The 25,799-nt window shown below is 36.6% G+C and overlaps 1 protein-coding gene across 2 annotated transcripts in view; it reads right to left on the bottom strand.

Moving 5' to 3' along the window:
- Window positions 1-25,799, bottom strand: part of CAPN7 (calpain 7) — a 49,111-nt gene that overhangs the window by 14,432 nt on the left and 8,880 nt on the right. For both annotated transcript variants that reach the window (XM_031935268.1, XM_023207392.2), the window contains exons 3-12: window positions 20,908-21,065; window positions 19,947-20,014; window positions 17,507-17,707; window positions 14,945-15,031; window positions 10,547-10,673; window positions 9,454-9,539; window positions 7,983-8,076; window positions 5,865-6,011; window positions 4,631-4,737; window positions 3,461-3,581 (exon numbers count right to left, since the gene is read on the bottom strand). In XM_031935268.1, coding sequence (XP_031791128.1) covers window positions 3,461-3,581; window positions 4,631-4,737; window positions 5,865-6,011; window positions 7,983-8,076; window positions 9,454-9,539; window positions 10,547-10,673; window positions 14,945-15,031; window positions 17,507-17,707; window positions 19,947-20,014; window positions 20,908-21,065 — 1,196 coding nt within the window. The remainder of the gene's footprint in view (window positions 1-3,460; window positions 3,582-4,630; window positions 4,738-5,864; window positions 6,012-7,982; window positions 8,077-9,453; window positions 9,540-10,546; window positions 10,674-14,944; window positions 15,032-17,506; window positions 17,708-19,946; window positions 20,015-20,907; window positions 21,066-25,799) is intronic.

Consider the following 25,799-nt stretch of genomic DNA (forward strand, 5'->3'; position numbering starts at 1 on the left):
AGAGAGAATCGCTGAGGCTAAAATGAAGACCTTGGAATACACAAGCAGGTTAGAGGTAGTCAAACAAAAATGATAGCACTTTTATGCAAATATTAATAAATATTGAAAATCTCTTAAGTGAAGAAAGTCACCAATGATATAATACTAAGCAAAGCTGTCATAGTCCAAGATTAGGTCTTTCTGCAAAAAAGACGTTCTAGAGATAAATGCTTGAATCAAATACGGAAATATTTCAAAACAGAAGTCAGAAGTCAGAACTGGCCGGGCGCGGTGGCTCCCATCTGTAATCCCAGCACTTTGGGAGGCTGAGGCGGGAGGATCATGAGGTCAGGAGATCGAGACTATCCTGGCTAACACAGTGAAACCCTGTCTCTACTAAAAATACAAAAAATTGGCCGGGCATGGTGGCGGGTGCCTGTAGTCCCAGCTACTCGGGAGGCTGAGGCAGGAGAATGGCATGAACCTGGGAGGCGGAGCTTGCAATGAGCCGAGACCACGCCACTGCACTCCCCTGGGCAACAGAGCGAGACTCTGTCTTAAAAAAAACAAACAAAAAAAAGTCAGAATTAAATAAACACTTCAAAAGATAAGTAGCAAAAAATAAAAAACCAAAATAATGCACCTAGGAAACTCCTCAAATACATACCCAATAAAACAGTACTGGAGAAAACCTTTAAATATACATTTTTTGAGGCAGGGTGTCACTGTGCCAACCAGGCTGGAGTGCAATGGTGTGATCTTGGCTCACTGCAGCCTTTGGCTCAAGTGATCCTCCTACCTCAGCCTCCCAAGTAGCTGGGACTACACAGGCACATGCCACCGTGCCCAGCCAATTTTTTAAAAAAATTATTTATTACAGAGATGGGGTCTTACTGTTGCTCAGGCTGGTCTTGAACTTGTGGCCTCAAGCAATCCTCCTGCCTCAGCCTCCCAAAGTGCTAGGATTACAGGTGTGAGACATGGTGCCCAGCCACTTAAAATGTTTTGACTGGTATTTGTGGCAAATGACAATTCTAAAAAAACCCAACCTTACTGGTGTACCTAATTTCACATAATGTTTATATTTTTTGCTTTAAGTGGTCAATTTTTATGCCACTTTTAAGGAAACAATTCTACAGAGTATGGCTGGGGGGGTCCAACACTGACCAGCCAATTTGTAAAGTTCCAAGACTATAAACTTTATAATAGTGCAATACGTCCCTACTGTCCTCATAATTCATATACAGTCATGCACCATATAATGAAATGTTAGACAATGATGAACTACATATATCATAGTGGTTCCATAAGATTATAATGGAGCTGAAAAACTTCTATTGCCAAGTGACATCATGATGATGTGGGCCTAGGCTAATGTGTGTGTTTGTGTTTCAGATTTTAACAAAACAGCCTTAAAAAAAATTAACAGAAAAAATCTCATGTAAAGTATTTGTGTACAGCTCTACAATGTGATTGTGTTTTCAGCTAGTTGTTATTACAGAGCCAGAAAGTTAAAAAAAAAATTTCAAGTTTATAAAGTAAAAAATTACAATAAGCCAAGGTTAATTTATTGGGCTGCTCCGATGGTAGTGGGTTAATCAGAACTTAATAATAACATTCGTATCACTAAAGTTGGTATACAGCCACCACTGATGACTTTGACTGGCTTAGAACAATTCATTATTGAAGAAAAAAATATTTTTATAAAGTCTACATGTCCAGTGTTCATGAAGTCTAGAGGAGTGTACAGCAATGTCCTAGGCTTTCCCATTCACTCACCACTCACTCACTCACCCAAAGCAACTTCCAGTCCTGCAAGCTCCATTCATGTAAGTGCCCTATACAGGTGCACCATTTAACAAAATCTTATATACTATCTTTTTACTGTGATTTTTCTATGTTTAGATATACAAATACCAAGCTGTTACAACTGCCTACACTATTCAATACAATAACATGCTGTACAGGTTTGTAGTCTAGGAGCACTAGGCTATACCATAGAGCTTGGGTGTATAGCAGGCTGTACCATCTAGATTTGTGTAAGTACATTTTATGATGTTCATGCCACAACAAAATCACCTAACGATGCATTTCTTAGAATGTATACTCATCATTAAGCAACACGTGACTGTAATTCCATGTGCCATACATAAGCAAACAACTCTAATTAACAAATAGTAGTATTCTGTTATTGCTGACTGATCACTACTTCTATTCGTTCTGGTATTAACGGTCCTTCATTAAGAAATAGTACTTCTTTAATAATCTTTGTATTTTCTAATCCATAGAACCAACCAATCCATTTTTCTGTTAAAAATAACAACAACCTCAGAAGTAATAAAGTCAAATATTCTAACCAGATATTGCAGAAATAGGGTCTGTCTGAAAGGCCTGACAGCATGCAAGGGCTTCTAGGAAGAAAAATACTTGCTCACACAAACACACTGGCATGTATCTTATGCCCAGCTTTCTTCCTATTTTCTTCCTCTTTCACAATTTTTTATTTTTTTCAGACAGAGTCTCTATTACTCAGGCTGAAGAGCAGTGGTATGATCAAGGCTCAATGCTGCCTTGATCTTCTGTGCTCAAGCAATCTTCCCACCTCAGTCTCTTGAGCAGCTGGAATTATAGACATATGCCACCATGCCCAGCTAATTTTTAATTTTTTGTAGAGATGGGGTCTTACTATGTTGCCCAGGCCGGTCTTCAACTCCTGGCCTCAAGAAATCCTTCTGTATCAGCTTACCAAAGTATCGGGATTACAAATATGAGCCACCATGCCTGGCCCACTTTCATAAGTATTTATTCAGTGTCTACTATAGGTACTGGTCCATGGCCTCTTAGGAACTGGGCTGCACAGCAGGAGGTGAGCAATGGGCAAGTGAGCATTACAGCCTGAGCTCTGCCTCCTGTCGGATCAGTGTGGCATTAGATTCTCACAGGAGTGTGAACCCTATTGTGAACTGTGCATGTGAGGGATCTAGGTTGTGTTCTCCTTATGAGAATCTAATGCCTGATGATCTGAGGTAAACAGTTTTATCCTAAAACCATGCTCCCACCCACCCCGCCGTCTGTGGAAAAACTGTCTTCCACAAAACGGATCCCTGATGTCAAAGAGGTTGGCGACCACTGCTTTAGAGCTTAACAATGTGATTGATCCAAACACCAAGACTCAGCGTGGAATCTTGGGAGCTATATATTCCACCTCAAAACTGCTGGTTTTATGGAACAGACAAAGAGGTGTAACAGCATTTCTGTTCTGTCATCAGTATCTGTGCCATCCCTCTGATTTCCTTTCCCACCTTTTAATTTCATAATTTCCAATGGTAGAGATCAAGTTGTTTAATGTAGTAGTTGAAATGCTTTATAAACACCACTTTAACCTTGATTTGTCAGTATTCAAAAGTCTGATAAATTATCTGGGATCCCTGCAATGTCTTATTCAACAGGAAAAATAAAAGAAAAAAATTTAAGGCAAAACCTTGAACTCTCTAATATCCAAAACAGCATATGCATGTGTGGGAACCAGACCCCACTTCTCTCCTTCAGCTTCTGTCATCATTCCAGTTGACGCAGTGATGAGGACATCTCCTTTGTGAAATCTGGAAAGAACCCCAAAGACAATTAATTAAAGTAAAACACATTTGTAATCTAAGATCACACCATTTTATCTTTTAGTCTAATGGCTTACATGAAAATGGGCTGTTCCTACCCCGAAGAATTTTCAAAAAGAAGTACATTTCTAATGCACAGTATGTAAAATAAATTATCACATTTCTCTCTCCTTTTTTTTTTAAAGTTTCTGGCAACTTAATTCCAAAGTAGAAACCTACCAAAGAAGGAAAACAAATGCTAAATTTCAAGTGGTTTACAAATAAAAATAAAGACGTGAAATACCAAAGGCATTTCCCAAAAAGGTACATCATTTTATCAAATCACTGAACTTTCTAGTTTTGCAACCGAATGTGTATCACTGTTTAGACAAATTTCCAGTCCCTTAAATGGATATGGATTATCCATTTAAGGCTTAACGTCTCAGACTTCTCTTTTCCCACTTTCCCTCAACTTGGTAACTAATTAGTAAATCTAAAATAATTTTTCCATATTACATATTCAAATATTTTGGACTATCTACAATTTGGATTAACTGTAACTATTAAGGGAAGATAACTGAAGACTGACTATAGGAAGTACACAATGTGAACTCTATTTTAAAAACAATTGCCTTAATAACTAAAAACATCAGCTTCTGCAATCTCTATTCTAAATAAGGCGTGATGTTTTTATTTTTTAAATTTTTATTTATTTTTCAGATGGAATTTTGCTCTTATTGTCCAGGCTGGAGTGCAATGGCATGATCTCGGCTTACCACAACCTCCGCCTCCTGGGTTCAAGCAATTCTCCTGCCTCAGCCTCTTGAGTAGCTGGGATTACAGGTGCTACCACCACACCTGGCTAATTTCGTATTTTTAGTAGAGATTGGGTTTCTCCATGTTGGTCAGGCTGGTCACAAACTCCCAACTTCAGGTGATCCGCCTGCCTAGGCCTCTCAAAGTGCTGGGATTACAGGCGTCACCCACCACGCCCAGCTGGCATGATGTTTTTAAATGGCCACATTTACCACACACATAAAACAAAGAAAAATGTTCACCTTTGATAAAGCATTCTGAAAGAATTATCCTTACTGAAAGTTTGGCTATCTGAATGCATAGCAATTCTTTCTGGTATCCAGCCAGTCAGTGCATGAAGATCAATATTCTGCAACAGAAACACATTTCAGGACTGCCAGTGTCATTTTCAAGTTCTTAAATCCCCAGAGCAGCTATTGTATCTCGCTGATTTGGCATAATGATTTTGGTAGAAAAAAATCAGAAGGTAGTTGTTTTTGACCAGTAATATATTTCTTATTTAACTCAAATTCCTACCTGAATTTGAACATGCGTATTTTTCCCTACAATCTTTGTTGCTCTTCCTGCATAAAAAACTATTTTACAGGTGAATATGATAAAAAGACACGTAACAGAAAAAACTCCTTATTCTTTCTCTATCTAAACTTCACTGAGTAAGCAACAATTAGAAAGCTAAACTAAAAGTATGTGAAGGATAGAGCAATTGAAAGTATAGGCTGGGAAGAGAAAAACTGTAACATCCTATTGCATTTAATTATGACCTATATATTCTTTGCCTAGCATTAGAACTGGGCATAAAAAAAGAACTGGAAAAGTCAAGGACACCTGGTTTGGCAGGGGAACTAATCACGTACAAATGATGGGTGATTTGCATACGTTACTTCATTTTACTGTTGGAATAAAGATGCAATTTTCATCTTTACGACTTTAAGAGGTGGACATTATCCTTATATTATGGATACATGAAGAGGCTAAGAAGGGTTAAACACATTTTCTAAGGCCACAGACTGGTTATTGTAAGAATTTAAAGCCATGCCAATCTGACTAATTTCCTTCTGGCTCAAGTCTAGTTGACCTCATGCAACAAAAGGTCACTGGCAGACATCTCAATCTTATAGGTTCTGTTAAGATTGGATAAAACAAGTAACTCTTTGAACCTGAATTACAAATAAAAATATACATGACAATATGATATGACACATCCATCTGATCTAAACAGACTGCTATGGAAAGGTACACTGTATCTATAATTGGCCTTGTATCCCAACGTAAAAGGAGACACGGTTTAGGCTTTCCCAGATACACAAGAAAATATACATATAGCCCCATAATATGGGGACTGGTCATCCTTTTTCAGGGGTTGATAATCTGATCTCTTTCCCTATAAACAAAAAGACCATCTAGAATTTTTCAAATTTAAAATAGTTACATTAGACAGCATAAATCTGTGTCTGGATTGTCTTGTCTATTACTTACAGAGTTGGATCCTGGAAAATCATATCCTCCCATGACTTTCATGTATGCTTTTTCTATGAGAGAAACCCATAATTCACTTTTGTTGTTGGAATAAGAACAGAGCAATTCTCCCTTGTGATCAACAGGTAACTGGTCATCAATTATCACCTGGAGAAAAAGAACATTAACCTTGTTAGGTGCACAAAATATCTTAAAATCCTTTCTAGCAAGAAACAAGAACACATCTTTCATACTGATAAAATATAAGGCACAATATGCCGACGGCTATTAAGGTAATGTTTCTAGAATCATACCAATTATAAAATGTTCTTTTTAATATGATGTCTTTCTTCAATTTTACAAGCTAATCTGTCAGATAACCTTGAATCAAATGATTAAATGTCATGTAACTATCACTGAAATTAAAAGGTTGAGCATCTGAAATAAAAAATCTAAAATTTGAAATGCTCCAAAATCCAAAACTTCTTGATCGCTGACATGATGCTCAAGGGAAATATTTACTGGAGTGTTTTGGATTTTCAGATTAGAGATGTTCAACCTGTAGGTATTCTGCAAATATTCAAAAATCTATTAAAATCCAAAATGCAAAACACTTCTGGTCCCAAGCATTTCAGATAAGGGATACTCAACCTATATGAGATATTCTAGAAATGTACATTTAAAATAAATTACAAAAGGGCCTCACTATTAAATAACTATTATTATCATTTTATCCTAAACCTGTAAAAAGACTCATGTATAGTTGTAAAAGTAGAACATTATGGCTAGAAAATACATATAAGTAACAGAAGAAGTAATCACGGATACAGTATCTAATTCATATTAAAAAGTGATCTGAGGCTGGGCGTGGTGGCTTATGCCTGTAATCCCAGCACTTTGGGAGGCCGAGGTGGTTGGATCACAAGGCCAGGAGATCAAGATCATCCTGCCTAACATGGTGAAACCCCATCTCTACTAAAAATACAAAAAATTAGCTGGGCGTGGTGGTGGGTGCCTGTAATCCCAGTTACTCGGGAGGCTGAGGCAGGAGAATCACTTGAACCCAGGAGGCAGAGGCTGCAGTGAGCTAAGATTGTGCCACTGCACTCCAGCCTGGGTGACAAAGTGAGACCCTGTCTCAAAAAAAAAAAAAAAAGTGATCTGTGAGATATGAGGATAAGAAGAATTTTAATACCAATAGGAAGATTATGGAATACATCTTTAAAGATTCTTTAAACTAGAGTTCAAGAATTATAGTTCAGTAAAATTATTCTCAATAATTTTACTTTTTAAGTAATCAGGTAAAATGGCTCTCAAAGAGTGTTCTAGTCAACAACATCAGCATCACCTGGGATCTTGTTAGAAATGCAAATTTTGATCTCATCTCAGACCTCCTGAATCAGAAACTCTGGGCATGAGGTCCAGAAACCTGTGTTTTAATAACAGATAATCACCTGCCAGGTGATTCTGTGCATACTAAAATTTGAGTATTACTGAACTACAGAGCAATGATTTTCAGACTGGATCACCAGGGGATCTAGGTGAAATGCAGATTCTGATTCAGTAGGTCTGGGGTGAAGCCTGAAATTCTGAAAAAAGCTCCCAGGTGATGCTGATGTTGCTGCACGGATCTCAGCATGGACAGGTGGTGGAGAACCTTAACAATGCAAGGCCCTTATAACAGAGTTCAGAGTCCTTCCTTAAAGAAATTAGTGTAAATTAAAATTATGCATATATATTTAAAAGGAAATAATTTCAAAGGCTTGTTACATCTCAAGTTATGACTACATATACACTCTTCTGACCTAACAGATTTAGTTTGTCTGATTTCCTTTTAATCAAAACAATCAGATGAACTATCAGATGAAAATTTAAGCATTAGCAATCCTTAGTTCAATGTTACTTTTTGAAACTGTATACATTTTCTCGAAACCATTTAAAAAACAAGTTTATACTTGCCATGGTTTTAATTAATTTTTAATTATTAACACATGATGCTACTGGTAGTAATATATAATATGACAGACTCTAACTTTTAAAGTGTTTAAACAGATGACATTTCTTAATGATTTCACTCAAGATTAAAAGGTAGGGAAGGGATAGAGACAAGGGATGGGAGTGGGGAGAGAAATTATTCACCTTTCTTGGGACACCATTGAGGTGAAGTTTTACCATGTACTTCCCACATGGATTGTACTCTGGTTCGCCATCCTTGTTTTGAGGGTAAATTATGCTTTTGTAAGAAAAATAAATATTAAAATACCAACATTAGCATTCAATATCAACTACTATACAGGACATTTCATTCAGGCATATACTACCATCTTGGCAATTTCATAAAAACAAACAGGAGGATATTTTCCTACAATAGGCCTAGAAAATGAACTACACTCTAATCAAAGTGCTTCTTTACTATTAGTAAATAATTTTCTGAGATCACAAAGTGGACATAAATTTCAAAATATTCTTAAAACTGCTCAATGTTAACTTATATACCCTAATAAATCATCTATTAGGTGTATATATTTAAGCCAGTTAAAATAATCTTTTATCACTGGCCCTAAGAAGACTGCTTCAATTAACCACAACTAAGACAAGTAGATACAACTTGACATAAAGTTACATAAAATTATACAATAACATACTTCAACAACTATCAGTATCAATTTTCTTTTAAAATACATTTGGACCACTTATATGGCAAATAGTTGAAACTAAGGACTGCATCTAATTCATCTTTGTACTCTTAGCACTTAACACACAAAAACCACTCAGGAAAAGTTGAATGAAAAAATTATAATGCTTAATTTTTGCAATGAACGATTTTAAGTTAATGTATCTTTTAAAAACTGAAAAAGTATTTCTGAAACATTTTAATACATTCTAAAGCAGTTCAAGCCAACAGAAATATGTTATATTTTCCAGTAACCACATTAAAAGTTAAAAAGGTAAAACCGCCTGTAGTCCCAGCTACTCAGGAGGCAGAGGTAGGAGAATCGCTTGAACCCAGTAGGCGGAGGTTGTGGTGAGCCGAGATCGTGCCATTGCACTCCAGCCTGGGCAACAAGAGCGAAACTCCGTCTCAAAAAAAAAAAAGAAAAAGAAAAAAAAAAAAGTAAAACCAATTTTAATGTTTTATTTAATCACAAATCAAAATATGATTTTAACATATAATCAATACAAAAATTTGAGATATTTTGCAATTTTGCATATTTTTGTTCTAAGTTTTCAAAATCGCATGCATTTTACACTTGTAGTACATCTCATCTTAATTCAGACTAATCCATTTCAAGTGTCTATAGCCACATGTGGCTAGTGACTACTTAACAGTCCAACTATAAAGTATTATCAATATGACATGATTTTACTCTGATCAATTTCATTTATTTCAAAATATATTAATTCCATATATATTAACTACATGTGTATAGGTTTATAGACTGTTTTAGCCTATCTTTCCACATTCATAAATCATCTGCTTAATTTCTACAGAAGGGCCATATTCTGAATAATATGCCCTCTCCCCTTTCTATACAGATAAGGCTTAAGTTTTAAATTTCTAGTTAAGGGACAATTACACAAAAAGAGGTAAAGAGAAACACATTTTTACCTGGTAATTAACTTCTTATTAAAACGTCTTTCATAAGCTGCACTGATGGCCAGTGATGCCACAAAGGAGCAATCCGATACTATTGTCTGTTAATAATAATTAACATATTCATATTCATTCATGTGATTTCAACATTACCGCAATATATGTACATTGCCCTAAGTACCTACTTTTTATACTAAATATCCTTTTTTAAAACTTTTACTTTAGGTTCAGGGTACACGTGGAAGGTAACATAGGTGAACTTGTGTCACAGGTGTTTGTTGTACATATTATTTCAACACCCAGCTAGTAGCCCAGTACCCAATAGTTATTTTTTCTGCTCCTCTCCCTCCTCCTATCCTCCATGTTCAAGTAGAATCCAGTGTCTGCTGTTCCTTTCTTTTAAGCTGTTCTCATAATTTAGCTCCCACTTGTAAGCAAGAACATTCAGCATTTGGTTTTCTGTTCTGTGTTAGTGTGCTAAGGATAATGGCCTCCAGCTCCATCCATGTTCCCACAAAAGACATCTCGTTGTCTTATGGCTGCATAGTATTCCATGGTGTATATGTATATGTACCACATTTTCTTCATCCAATCTGTCACTGATGGGCATTTAGGTTGATTCCATGTTTTTGTTATTTTGAATAGTGTTACAATGTGTACTAAACATTTTCTTGGCTATTATTTGAATAGGAAAGTAACAAATAGAAACACGATACTGCTGACTCATACATTTTATTCTAATAAATCCTACAAAAAATTAAATAATGTATTTCAAAAAAATTGATTTTGAATAATTACTCAGATAATTAAATATCCTTTTATTGCTATCTATTCTTTATCAAAGGTGAAATTCAGATTCTCAAGTTTTGCATCTACAGGTACACAATGATAAAAGGGTCCACATAAAAATCTGTAATCACTCAAAACAGTGATTTATACTTATATTATCTCAGTATGTTTCAGTCAAAATATGCAGAATGAACAATTTTTTCCAATTACACTTGTGTGCCTGAATATATAATAAAAATCTAAGAAAAAACTCAAATCTATACACAAATTACTTTAAAATGCTGACTTTTCTATAAAATCAAACAAAATAAATGCTCACCTGCTTTATGCTAAAACTGGACACAGTATATATCATTGTAGGATTGTTGGTGAGGTCTTCTGGTCGTACCCACTTGGAAAATGTAGTTTTCTGTTTAGGTGATAATGGTAGCTTGCCCCATCTATCACTGAGGTAATAATAAAAATTAAAATAAAAAAATTAATCTTAAAATATGACTCAAGGCCAAAACTAAATTTCCTATTTTTTTTTTTTTTGTTGGTCTAGTGATTATAGCAGTACTATATCATCCTAAAATAACCTTCTGGTGAAATCTGGCTCTTTATAGAGTCCAGTCAACCTGATCATCTCCTTCAATCAAAAAATATACCTAAATAATTGAAAACAGAAGAACATCTTAAATTCATTTATATTTAAGAATGTAATTTTTTAAATTTAGCATAACTGTATTTAAGAAATTCAGCAATAAAATGAAACCATTAACAACAGTACAAGCTGATTCATTCAAAAGGACCTAGGAAGCTAAAGATTCAAAGCTGGTTCTTTACAAACTCCACTTGGCAAGGCTAATAATGAGTGCAGCTAATTTAGTGAATGAATACTAACCACGTGCCAGATATCATGCTAAAGTGCTTTACGTACATAATCTACTTAATTCTTAAAACAATTCTATTAAAGGAATTATTTTTGGAAATAGCTTAAAGTGATTAATGACTTACCAAGGTCAGACACCTAAGAAATAGCAGAACTGGCATCTGAATCCAGGTCTCTGGTGCCAAATCCACCATTCTTACCCATTCCCCTCTACTCACTGTGTGTTACAGTATTTCTCTAAAACTGATGTGTACACCAAGCGGAAACATCTACCTTTCCCCCCTTCCCTAAATCTTCTTCTTTTTTTTTTAATAGTTGAGGTCTCCATATGTTGCCCAGTCTGGTCTAGAACTTCTGTGCTTAAACGATCCTCCAGCCAAAGCTGATACCAGCCTTTCTGAAGTAAATACCAGAGTGCTGGTATTACAGACATGAGTCACCAGGCCCAACCATCCCCAAACCCTTTCTAGAGCAGGAGCAACAAATCCTTGGTTTTCAAAGGATTTCTTAGTAATTAAAAGTATATAATACGCAAACTGGCATAGACATAACTTTTTTTTCCTTCAAAGAATGCTGACAGATACTGGGAGAAAAGAGGATTTTGTGGTCAAGTATGACCTACAAACTCCTGGTTAAAGTATTAGTTTTTTCATTGAAGGGCACCTCTAGACTTTTAATAAGCCAATGTTTACTGTAATCTTTTGAGTAGAATATGGCATATAACATATCTCAAACATTTTTTATTATCATCTCACAGAACCACTAGTATTCCAGGTAACATTTTGGTACCTATATATCAGGCGCTAACTATAAACAGAAAGTGAGCTAACTGAATTCACAAGAGTTTAAAGACAGTTGTCAAAAATTTTGAGGAGAAAAAATTAAGGCAAATTCAAATTCATAATCTATTATCAACCTGTCATATGAATCATATTTCAGCATAAATCCAAGATTCCATAATATTTGTTCTCTCAAGTCACCAGAGGACTATTAAATTCAAGGTTTTTTTCCTTAGAACTTAAAGATATTAAAATATTTTACAGCCAGGTGCGGTGGCTCATGCCTGTAATCCCAGCACTTAGGGAGGCTGAGGTGGGCAGATCACTTGAGGTGAGGAGTTCGAGACCAGTCTAGACAACATGGTGAAACCACTCTCTACCATAAATACAAAATTAGTCAGGTGTGTGGTGGGCGCCTGTAATCCCAGTTCCTTGGGAGGCCGAGGCAGGAGAATCTCTTGAACCTGGGAGGCAGAGGTTGCAGTGAGCTGAGATCGCACCACTGCACTCTAGCCTGAGTGACAGAATGAGACTCCATCTCAAAAAATAAAAAAATTTTACAATTATAATATTTATTCGATGATTATTTTATGAGTTTAAAATACATGACCAGAATAGAAACAATTTTAAAAAATAATTCAATCTCTCTAGTGAAAGATAACCATTCAAAATTCTGGAGCCTTTTCCTGACAATCTGTTATCCCAACTTAAAAACATTTACTGTTGCTTTTTCTTCTGATTATTCCTACAGTAAAATAATCTAAAAAATAAGAAAATATCTTGCCACTTAGAACAGTAATTTTAGTATTTATTCTTGTTTTTCTCCCAATTTAACTACTTCAATAACTATTTATTGAGTATCTACTATACACCAGATACTGTGGTAGGCACTGGGATGCAACTTAATTAAAACAGACATGGTCTCTGTTCTTATGAAGTTTATATGCCAGAATAGTAGACAAGCATTAAGCAAGTAATCACCTTAAAGAAAAAAAAAAAGAAAAATTCCAACTGTGACAAGTGCTCTACCTAAATTAAGGCAGTCTGTATGGCTACATATTTTACTTTTCCAATTATATTATGACCATTTTCCTATATTATTACATTCCTTGAAAACTTGATTGTTTATGGCTACATAACATTTTTCTTACGGACACTGCGTTGTATAAGCATTACAAATATGATTTACCTTAATTTGTTGCAACAAGAAATGATACGTTTACATCTCTATTTGAATACTGTCAAGGAGACACTAGAATAACTGATTCATCTTCACAATTGTAACAACAATGATAAATCACTTTCATACGAATTTTTGAGTATATCTCTAAATAGTTCCTTACAACTGGATTCCTGAAGTAAAATTACTGGTCAAAGAGGTATAAAAATCATTAAAGTATTTGAAATATATAGCCAAATTCTTATATAACTAAGTAACAAAATGATTTTTCTAGCAGTTAACCTTTATTATATAGTGCTTGCTACATAACAGCACCATTTTCAGGGTTTTACATTTTATTAACTCACAGTACCATTATGAGGTAGTTTCTATTATTATCCCCATTTTACAGGCAAGAAACTGAGACAGACTTAACAAATTGCCCAGTGTTACACAAGATTTGAGACTAGAAAGTCTGGCTCTAGAATCTTGCCTTGAACATTAATGCTGTAAAGTTTCTCAGATATAAACATTCCTTTGATCCCAATCAGTTACTAGCATCACACAGCTGCCTGAGTGAAAAAAAAACGTTAACTGGCTTTGTGATACCTAACCCTTGGTCATTCAAGAACAGCAAAACAGTAGAAAATGAACAGCAGCCCTTTTGTTCTTTACAGAGCCTTCATATTCTATATAGTAAGCATCCAGCTTTTTTTTTTTTTCTAATAATAAACACGCTCATTGGAGAAATTTTGAAAAATAAAAAAGTACTAAAAGAAGTTAAATCATACAATTTTGTTACCTAGACATAACCACTGTAAATATTTGGGTGTATTTCTCCATATCATTTTTTTCTATGCATCTATAAATACATGAAAATAAAAATAAGGGTCAGGCACAGTGGCTCACATCTGTAATCCCAGCACTTGGGAGGCCAACGCAGATGGATCACTTGAATCAAGAGTTCAAGACCAGCCTGGCCAAAATGGTGAAATCTTGTTTCTACCAAAAATACAAAAATTAGCAGGGCGTGGTGGTGTGCACCTGCAGTCCCAGCTATTTAGGAGGATGAGGTGGGAGAATCATCTGAGCCTGAGAAGTCAAGGCTGCAGTGAGTCATGATCACATCTTAGAACTCCAGCCTAGGCAACGGGAGAGAGACCCTATCTCAAAAAAAAAAAGAAAAGAAAAAAAAAAGAAAAAAAATTGGGACATTATATATATAATTTTCTTTTTAATTTCTGTAATGGGAACTTTTTTCCTACAGACTTATTTTGAGTAGTATAATATTTGACTGTATAGATGTACCATTATTTAATCATTCCCATATTGCTAGTCGGTTTCAATAATTTTTTGCTATAACAGATGCTTTGATGAGTGTCCTTATTATGTACGTCTTTGACTGTTGATTTCCTTATGATGACTACAAGCTCGGAGTCCTGAACCAAATAATATTTTTAAGGTTGTAGACATAAGCTGCCATTGTCCTGGAAGGCTGTGGTAACTAATCCTCTCATAAATAGCCTTTGCTTGAATTGGTCTTCTTAGTAAACAATGACGTCATTCCATTTCCCTTTTCCATTCAGTTTCTTTACTGAGTGTTAGAATTTCTGTTGTGATTCAACCACTGCTTGGACAAATATTTACTGAGTACTTACTTTACAGCAGGTACTGTGCTAGACACTACAGAAATAATAATAGGCAAAAAGAGATCCTCATGTCCTCATGACTGGATAATTAACAAAACTGCTCTTGCTATGTTGCCCTACCCCTTTCCCACAGCCACCCCTCTATTCCAACAAATTTGTTTTTTTATTAAAAATTTTAATTTCAAGGCTATTAAATTGAACGTCAAAGTACTGAAAAGTTAAAATATTGGAATTAAAAATTGCAACAGTGCTTACTTACCAGAAAGGCATTGGATAGGCAAAACGTTCTCTCAGGTCAACATTCATGAAAGGAACATATTCTATACCATTTATTTTTGATGTTGTCCTATCAAACACGAGGAAAAAAAACCTAAATGTTCAAGTTTACCTTAATTGCCAATCTTATTTCAACTCTTTAAAATTTAAATGACAAGGTATGCTACTATATTAAAATCAAACTGACAACCTCATGTTGTTGATATATCTTTGGACAATATTTTCATAAAACAATTGAATATCGGAAAATAATCAATTCAAACCAATAAGAATATTCTTTTAAGGCTAACACCCACAAGAAGACAAGACTATTCAAGAGGTAATGAAAGTGTGCTTGACACCAAGACACAAAACCAATTCTATCCTAAGCCTAAAGGGAGAAATAAATGGCTTAAGTTATTTTGGAATAAAAAAAAAAAGACATTTATAATTCTGAAATAGATGCTCTTCACATTTTCTGGTTATGAGAATATGAAATGGGTAGTGGAGGAAGGAAGTGTCACAGATATCAGCTATGGTCTACTGACAAATTAAAGAAATAAGGTTTGTAGTAGCTTTGCATTCTCCTTGTTTTGTGTATATGCTTGTTTATCTATATTAACTATTTCCTTCTTGTATTTATTTCTCTCCCTTATTCTATTTACAAGAAGTTGCAGAGAGTAACTTCAGAATTTAGTCTTTAGGTAACAATAGTCAGGAAATCTGAGGACTACTTAACATAGTCAGGAATAGATTAAACGATTGTTGGGACTATGTACAGCCTTATTTTGGAAAGATGATGAAAACTTTTCACTCGCATGAAGGCTAGCTGCATTTTGTTAGGTGGAATACAGAGCTGTTTTGGTGTAGTACGGAATTTCAAACATGTGAAGGTAGCATATGGAAAAGTGTTGGACTGTTATTAATTTAGTTTTTAGCTTCAAAACTATGCTGCTTTGTCCTGCATTGTTGTGTTGGTGCACAGGCAATTTTTCCTAGACAAAGGGACAGATTAACAGGAGTACAATTAAAATCTTCAGCAGGAAAGGAAAGAAGAATGCTCTCAGATGGCTGCTACCTAGGCAGAAGCCCTTTCAGCTCAATGTTAGAAAATAAAAAGATGAACACCTACGTGACTTACACAGCTCTAAGCAGACTGAACTTTCTGCAGTGCTCACTTTAAAAAAGCCACCTTGGCTCAGGGACTTACCCTATCTACACTGGTTCAGAGAGCAATCAAGAATTTCCACATTATTGTGTTTTACATTTCATTTTTTTTTGTACTGCTCCTTGTGGAGCAGGGCTACTCCATAGGCAGTGTGCCCAGAGTAGCCGTGTTTTACATTTTTAATATCCTCTGAGACTGCTTTCAGACATACTAAGCTGGCTGCCTAGACGAGGGGTTGGCAAATGTTTTCTATAAAGAGCCATATGGTACATAGTTTAGGCTTTGCAATGAGGTTTCTGTCATAGATTCTTTTTTTTTTTTTTTTTTGGTGCATGTAAAACCTTTTAAAGCAAAACTTTATACACACACACACACACACACACACACACACACACACACACACATATATGTATTTTTTTCTTTCTTTGAGACAGGATCTCCCTCTGTTGCCCAGGCTGGAGTGCAGTGGTGTGATCTCAGCTTTGCAATCTCCACCCCCTGGGCTCAAGTGATCCTCCGAAGTAGCTGGGATTACAGGCGCACACCATCATACCCAGCTATTTTTTGTATGTTTAGTAGAGATGGGGTTTCGGTATGTTGCCCAGGCTGGTCTCGAACCCCTGAGCTCAAGTGATCTGCTCCCTCTGCCTCCCAAAATGCTGGGATTGCAGGAGTAAGCTGCCAGCACACCACCTAGACTCCTATTTCAAAGTAACATCTTTCCCCCATTAGGGCTCTGGTTACAAAGTTCCTTAGATTAAGAGTGGTCTGCTACAGCACATTTTGCTCCTTAACCTCTAGTGGCTCAATTTCACAGAATGCTAGGATTTTCAGCAAAGTGTATTACGTCTAGCAAAAACGCTAATATGAAAATATATTGGAACTAAAGTTGGGCACATGGCTCACGCCTGTAATCCCAGCACTTTGGGAGGCTGAGGGAGGCGAATCATATGAGGTCAGGAGTTCGACACCAGCCTGGTCAACATGATAAAACCCTGTCTCTACTAAAAAAAAAAAAAAAAAAAAAAAAAAAAAAAAAAAAAATTAGTCAGGTGTGGTGGCACACACCTGTAGTCCCAGCTACTTGGGAGGCTAAGGCAGGAGAATCGCTTGAGCCCAGGAGGCAGAGGTTGCAGTGAGCCGAGATCACACCACTGCACTCCAGCCTGAACAACAGAGTGAGACTTCGTCTCAAAAAATATAAATGAAATAATAAAATATATCAGAATTAAAATTTTAACTATTTCAAGTTGTGACTACATGATGGTATAATTACATAATAATAGCACAATACACTATAGGAAAAATCTGAATACAATTCAGCAAACCTAATGAAAATAAAATTCTGCACTGACGTTAATAAAATTCTTCATTACAAATAATTGTAAACTTATTTACCTGAGTACTTCTATTTCTTCTGCTGTGTATCTCTGTCCTTGTGCATCACATGACTGTGGAGTTATGAATGACTGAGGTCTTTCGAGGAAGGGATTAGCTCCCAGGGGAAAATGTGCTCTCACTGGAGGTGGCTTTGGCTTAACATTTGTTGATCTGATTTTGCAAACTGGCTTGGTCAAAGGCTCACTCAGTGCTTCTGCTCTATAATAGAGAGGAACAAACAACTGTTCTAGCTTTTCTACTCACATTTAAGCTTTTCAGGACACAACATTTACTTGAAGAACCAGTCAAGCATCCCTAACGTAAAATTAGTACATAAAATTCTTACATACTAATCAACATTTCACCACTTCAGCTACTTCCAAAGAGAAGCATTTTTTACAAACAATATTCTACTGACAACATTAATTGAGCACTTATTATATAATCAGACACTATACAAGGTAAGTGGTATAAAAGAATGTATAAAACAATCCCTACCCTTAAGGTACTCATAGTTTTGTAGGGAAAGACAGACAATTGCATCAAAAATAAAAGATGCAAGGATGAAAGTATTACATGCAAATCAAAGTACAACAGAAGTTATTCACTTAATGAATGGCCAAGTGGGGATGAGTTGGAGAAGGGTGCTCTGAACTGATGCTTGAGCTGCAGAGTTGTTCACCTGGACAGTGAGGAAGCATTCTAAGTAGACAGAAGAACATGTACAAATGTGCAGAAGTATGAAACAGCATAATGAGTTAAAGTAATTTCTTTTTTAAATTTTTAATTTTTTTTTTGAGATGGAGTCTCACTCTGTTGCCCAGGCTGGAGTGTAGTGGCACCATCTTGGCTCACTGCAACCTCTGCCTCCCAAGTCAAGTGATTCTCCTGCCTCAGCCTTCTGAGTAGCTGGGATTATAGGTGCCCACCACCACGCCTGGCTAATTTTTGTATTTTTAATAGAGACACGGTTTCGCCATGTTGGCCAGGCTGGTCTTGAACACCTGACCTCAGGTGATTTGCCCACCTTGGCCTCCCAAAGTGCTGGGATTACATACGTGAGCCACCGTGCCCAGCCAGGTAATTTCAAAAGAATGAATGTTGCCCCTGTGAGAAGTGCAAATGAGAGGCAGCAGGAGATGAGACAAGAGAGGAAACCAGGGGCTGGATCACAGACAGCCTCACATGATATGCAACAGAATTTCGACTTTGTTCTGTCAAAGGACAAGCTAAAAAATAGAAGTTCTTAACCTGAGGTGCATATATGAGCTTCAGGATTCTTGAGAACACTCTGAAATTATATGCAAAAAAATTTCATATGCATTTTCCTAGAAAGTGGATCCGTAAGTTTCAAAAGATCCTCATAGGAGCCCATGGCTATCTCACCCACCCTTTGCTTAGGGTGCACTCGAGAATATTGGATGGGTTAGCCACACAGGTAATAAAGTCACTTATGATTCTGACAGGTGAAAGAAGTCAAGATAGAGAAGACAATTGTGTGTCAAGTGCTCATATCTTCATGAATCTGAGGAAACAAACTCAAGGTTAGTAGATGACAATGAAAAGGAGGGATGACTATTTTACTTCAGTTAAAAAAAGAAGGGCTTGGGGTGGTACAGTTATCTATCAGGTCAGAGCCTCAAAAGGAGACAATTCATGCTACAGGTATAAAAGCAATTTCCACCCTTTTATTTTTTGTGTGTCTACAACACTCTTTCAAGATATATAATTTGCTTACGCAAACTCATTCATTTTTTAGCAAATATCTACTGAGCACATATTACATTATCAGGCACTCTGCTAGGTACTTGGTTACAATAGACACCTGTTTAAAATAGACAAAAATCTCTGCCCTCATAGAGCTTAACAATTGGGGGATGAAGGTTGGAGGGGACACACACATTAACAACAAATATAATAAGCTAGTAAATCTCACAGACCTTAGAAAATTAGAGCTATGGGAAAAATACTAGAACAGTCAGGTTGCAACTGCTGGTGGAGATTCAATTTTAAACAACAGTTAGGGCAGACTTCATTTAAAAGTTGACCTCTCAGCTAAGAGGTGAAAAGAGCCACAGACATTGTATAATCTGAGGTATGTACACGGCTGAAAGCAAGTTCATGCTCATGTTTTCTATTTTTAGCAGACATGGAAGGCTCTCTGGAAGTTCTCTTTGAAAGTCTGATATTACACAACAGAAAGGAGGTCCTCCATTTCAAATGTCACAGTTATTTCTCTTTTAAACTAAAAGTAAAAACATTTATTGATTTATTTCTTGAGTTTAAAGCAGGGAACTAGAGAGAGGAGGTAAATTCACTAAGAAGTAGAAAGATTTGTTTCAGATGACAGTTAAAAGATGGAAGTTTGTTACTGTAATCTTTACAACACATTTAGATAAATCTGTTTAAATAACACTAAGTGCCATCCATGGATTAGAACTTGAGTGATCAAACCCACCTGTCTAGTGCCTGTCGAGCCAACTGTTTCAGTTTATTTTGCAGGGCTTTATCAGCAGTTTCATAAGACTTAAGAGAAAGAGACAGACATTTGAAAGCATATTCTTCAATTTGCTTTATCTATATTTCTAAGCAAAAAATTTACAAGACATATTACACTTGTTGAAATTGAGAATAAACAAAGATGACATTAATTTTCATCCTTAAAGGTATCATTTAAAAATGTGTTGAAAATCTGTCACTGAGGTGAACTTTAAAACCACTTAATGTGGACAAGTGCTAACTGGACCAGAACTGTTCGACCATAGTGCTGTGGAAGGCTGAGTGGCAGGAACCTCAAAGACTAGCACTTATTTACAGTCTCAAGGCACCTACAGAAATCAGGCCAGATGGTTTCTCTGAGCAAAAGACTCTGCCAAAAAGCCAGTCCTCTGAAAGACATTGGGGACACCAGTCTCAACTACTTTACCTCCTCCTCCTGTCAAATGCACTGCTCTTTTATGCACTAGATGTCCCTTGAAGCTAAAAGTCCCAACCAAGGCTTAGCAGGGAGCAGTAAAAACCACTCAGCATACAGATTTTACACTGCAAATAAATAAGGCTCATCCAAACCACTAGCTTATTTTTCAAAAAGTGCATCAAACTGAAAAAAGGGGAAGTTTATTCTAAATTAATAGATTTGTGATAGTGAACTCTTTCTGTAAGTTTATCTTAGTTGTTAGAAAGGTTAAAAATAGTTCTTGTAATTTAAGACTCAATACTGTCAAAATTTTAATAAGATGTAAAAACCCATTATTAACTTTCTACTCATCATCTTTTATTGAGGAGTAGTTTAGTTACATTTATAATAAATTTTTTTATTCTGTTAAAATTGTTTTATTCAAGGTGTTATGTAAAATTCACTAGCAAGAGAAGAAATGTCTTCACATAACTCATCAAAAGTAATCTGTAGCTATACATACTGTTTTCAGACAGAGATCCACAGCTTCTGTGTACAATTCTATAGCATCTTCAACATTCTCTTTTTCATCTTCATCAAAAGCTTGCGTAACAAGGAAATGAGCACGCTCTAAGTCCAACTGATGCTTTGACTTCAAAGGATCAGCACTCTTTGACTGAACTAAAATAGAAAAAAAGCATACACAGAAGGAATATTATCTAAATACAGCCAGAAAACACACTATTTTCACTATTTAAGATATTTTTTACAAAACTCTGTAATTCTTCATTTAAAAAACTTAGCAAGGTTAAAAAAAATCCTTAAAAAAGGACAAATTTCCTTCCTTCTTTTTTTTTTTTTTTGAGACAGGATCTTGCTCTGTTGCCCAGGCTAGAATGCAGTGGCACAATCCACAGCTTACTGCAGCCTCTATCTCCTCGGGCTCAAGAGATTCTCCCACCTCAGCCTCTTGAGTAGCTGGGACTACAGGTGCATACCACCATGCCTGGCTAATTTTTCCCTCTTTTTTTTTTTTTTTTTGTAGAGACAGAGTTTTGCCATATTGCCCAGACTGGTCTTGAACTCCTAAGTTCAAGCAATCTGCTAGTTTTGGCCTCCCAAAGTGATGGGATCACAGGTGTGAGACACAGTGCCCAGCCTTCCTCCCTTCTCTTTTTAATCTTAAGGTCTAAGAAAAAAAATCTGCAATTGTTTATCACACAATAGACATCAGAGACAAAGAATATTAAAAAATACACTACTTATTTAAAAAATTCTTTCCTTGAATTTCTCTCTCCCACTGGCACTCTCTTCACTTAAAAATTAAAACATAAGAGTTCTCCTCATATGCTCCTCTACCTCAAAAAACAAAACAAAAATTTGGAAATTGTTAAACATTAAGAAACCTATTTTAAGGCAATTAAAACTTGTTTTCTGTACAGACAAAACTGTGTAATACACTAGGCTCTGATGATAAAGTTCCTGGTTTTTCTATTTACCCTGAGCCTAGAATAAGTTATATATTTTCACTGCTCTTTGCAATAATATTTTTTGTTTTTAATAAAAAAAACCGTATCTATAAAAAACATGCATCCAGAATATATAAAGATCTCTTACAACTCAACAATAAAGACAACCCAGTTAAAAAATGGGCAAAGGATCTGAACAGACATTTCTTCAAAGACGGCATTCAAAAGCTCAAATGGCACATAAGAAATTGCTGAACGTTAGTCATCAAAAAACGCAAAACACAACTACACTGAGATGACACCTTATGCCCACTAGGATGGCTGAAATAAAAAAGACAATAACAAGTGTCAGTGAGAATGTGAAGGACTTGGAACCCAGATACACTGCTGGTGGAACTGTAAAATGGTGTAGCCACTCTGAAATAACAATTTGGCAGTTCTTAAAAAAGTTAAACATGGAGGTACATCCTATGACACAGCAGTTCCACTTCTGGGTGGAATTCCAAGATAATTGAGAAAACATGTCTATGCAAAAATCTGTACATGAATTTATTTATTTGTTTTTTTTTTTTGAGGCAGAATTTCACTCTGTCACCCAGACTGGAGTGCAGTGGTGCCATCTTGGCTCACCGCAACCTCCACTTCCTGGATTTTCAAGCAATTCTTGTGCCTCAGCCTCCCAAGTAGTTGGGACTACATGCGTGCACCACCACGCCCGGCTAATTTTTCTATTTTTAGCAGATATGGGGTTTCACCCTGGTCAGGCTAGTCTCAAACTGCTGGCCTCACCTGATCTGTCTGCCTCGGCCTCCCAAAGTGCTGGGATTACAGGCATGAGCCACTGCATGCACATGAATGTTCTTAACTGCACTATTTACAATAGCCAAAAGGTGTTAACAACCCAAATGTCTCCAAGAACTAATGAATGGATAAATAAATGCAGCATATCAATACAATGAAATATTTCTCAGCCATAAAAAGCAATGAAGTATTGATACAACCTACAAGAGAGATAAATCTGGCAAACATTAAATTCAGTGAAAGAAGCCAGATTGCAAAAGGGCCATACATTGGATGATTCCACTTGTATGAAATATCCAGAATAAGCAAATCCATAGAAACAGCAAGATTAGTGGTGACTAGGGGGAGGGAGGAATGCGGATTGACTGCTAACGGTTAAGAGGTTTCTCTTGGGGTGATGAAAACATACTAAAATGAGATAGTGGGGAATATCTCACAACTGCACAACTCTGGGAATAGGCTAAAAACACCTGAATTATATACTTTAAGAGGGTGAATTTTATGGTATGGAAATTATATCTTGCTAAACTTGCTATTTAAGAAAAGTTTGAGATTTTGTTAGTTCTTTAAAGGTACATACTGTTGTTTTTTTTTTTTTTTGTTAAGATACACGGTCTTACTAGGTTGCCCAGGCTGGCCTTAAACTCTTAAACTCCTGGGCTCAAGTGACCCTTCTGCCTTAGCCTCCCAAGTAGCTGGAACTACAGGCACTCACCACTGTGCCCAGTTTGTGCTGATGTTTTCAAAATTTTAGCCTTCTTAAATGCCTCTCTGAAGCATATACTAATTCCATTCATGAAAAAGATACCAAAGCTCAAAAATGTTGAAATATCTATCCCAGTGTTTCTCAGCCTGGCATTACTGACATTTTGGGCTGGATAACTCTTTGTTGTGGGAGACTTTTTAGCAACATCCCCGGCCTCTACCCAGCTAAATCCCAGAAGCATATTCCTTGCCAACCAGCAGCGTGAAAACCAAAAACTTCTCCAGAAATTGCCAAATGTCCCCTGGGGGGCAAATCGCTTCCTACTGAGAAACACTGATCTGGTCTAAGATTTCACAGCTACAACTGAAAGGGTAGAGACTCAACATGGATCTTTTAATTCCAACTCTTGAACTCTGTACTACGATGGTTAATTTTACTTTTTATTTTTCGAGACAGGGTCTTACTCTGGCATCCAGGCTGAGTGCAGTGGTGCAATCACGGGTCAGTGCAGCCTTGACCTCCTGGGCTCAAGCAGTCTTCCTGCCTCACCCTTTGAGGAGCTGGGACTACGGGCACACACCACCAAGCCCAGCTAATTTTTGATTTTTTGTAGGGATGAGGTCTATGTTGCCTAGGCTGATCTTGAACTCCTAGATTCAAGTGATTCTCCTGCCTCAGCTTCCCAAACTGTTGGGATTACAGGCATGAGCCACTGTGTCGGCCTACACTGGTTAATTTTAAATTATGTTTAAAATTACGGGGAAATTACCTTTCCCCACCCCAAAATCAACTCTCTCTCAGGAGTCTCTTAAATGTCAGCAGACTACCTTGTTTTAAAACTTAGGGCTCCTAACAGGATTTTTATTTGAAAAAGGACTTTTCTGCTTAAAATAATAATTAAATAAGAAAATCCTTTAATTGTCTAGAGATTATACTCCATTTCTTCAACAAAAGCAGAAAGAAGTTAGTAAAACAAGCTATGTTATGTTTTAAAAGTCCTTTATAAGGCCAGGCACAGTGGCTCACGCCAGTAATCCCAGCCCTTTGGGAGGCTGAGGCGGGTGGCTCATGAGGTCAGATCGAGACCATCCTGGCTAACATGGTGAAACCCTATCTTCACTAAAAATACAAAAAATTAGCTGGGTATGGTGGCAGGCACCTGTAGTCCCAGCTACTGGGGAGGCTGAGGCAGGAGAGCAGCATGAACCCTGGAGGCGGAACTTGGCAGTGAGCTGAGATCGCACCACTGCACTCCAGCCTGGGTGACAGAGCAACATTCAATCTCAAAAAAAAAACCAACAAAAAAAACTCCTTTTTGAACTTTATTTCACTGGCAAGTCTTTATCCTTCAAAAGATTGGGGTGTCTTATTTGATGCCTGAATATCACATATATATCAATGTTTAGAATTTATTTCCCAAAAATCACACGTAAGGTTTTAGGCTTAGCTGTATTTAATACAAAGTAAGAATAACTTTTAAAATTCCTTAGAAAAAAATGATTCATATTTATTTTTTCCAATTGTCACAAGGATTTCAAGGGTTTAAAGAGCAATCTTACTGGAATCAAGAGCCTATGGCATAAATGCGGTTGACTGTGTGTACACACGGAAGAGAAAGATGGAAATACATCTTTAGCTGCCAGAGATTCTACTCCTGGAATAATATCACCATACGATCTCCCCTTTGTAGAGCATTTTGCTTTAACATTTAGTCTAGCATGCTTCAGAAAGGGGTTTCCATGATAGTGCAATGTTGACACTGTTCTCTTTCCACACCTGACGAAGGTCCTCCTGAGGGCATGGACTGTCACTCATCTATTACCCTGTACTTACCATATAGCCAAAACATGTATTCAATACATAGTTGCTGAAATGAAGAAAACTATCTATGAAAAAACAGGGAGATCGTGGAAGTAAACATGAAAGACTACCTTCCCTACTTCAAAGATAATTTTATTTGAAAACACTGGTTATGAGACAAAGAAGGCCACTACATAATGGTAAAGGGATCAATTCAACAGGAAGAGCTAACTATCCTAAATATGTATGCACCCAATACAGGAGCACCCAGATTCATAAAGCAAGTCCTTAGAGACTTACAAAGAGACTTAGACTCCCATACAATAATAATGGGAGACTTCAACACTCCACTGTCAACATTAGACAGATCAACAAGACAGAAAGTTAACAAGGATATCCAGGAATTGAACTCATCTCTGCACCAAGCAGACCTAATAGACATCTACAGAACTCATCCACAACAAGTCAACAGAATATACATTCTTCTCAGCACCACATCACACTTACTCCAAAATTGACCACATAATTGGAAGCACTCCTCAGCAAATGTAAAAGAACAGAAATTATAACAAACTGTCTCTCAGACCACAGCGCAATCAAACTAGAACTCAGGACTAAGAAACTCAATCAAAACCGCTC

The sequence above is a fragment of the Piliocolobus tephrosceles genome, chromosome 2, assembly GCF_002776525.5.
Source record: "Piliocolobus tephrosceles isolate RC106 chromosome 2, ASM277652v3, whole genome shotgun sequence".
In the NCBI taxonomy this organism is placed as follows: domain Eukaryota; kingdom Metazoa; phylum Chordata; class Mammalia; order Primates; family Cercopithecidae; genus Piliocolobus; species Piliocolobus tephrosceles.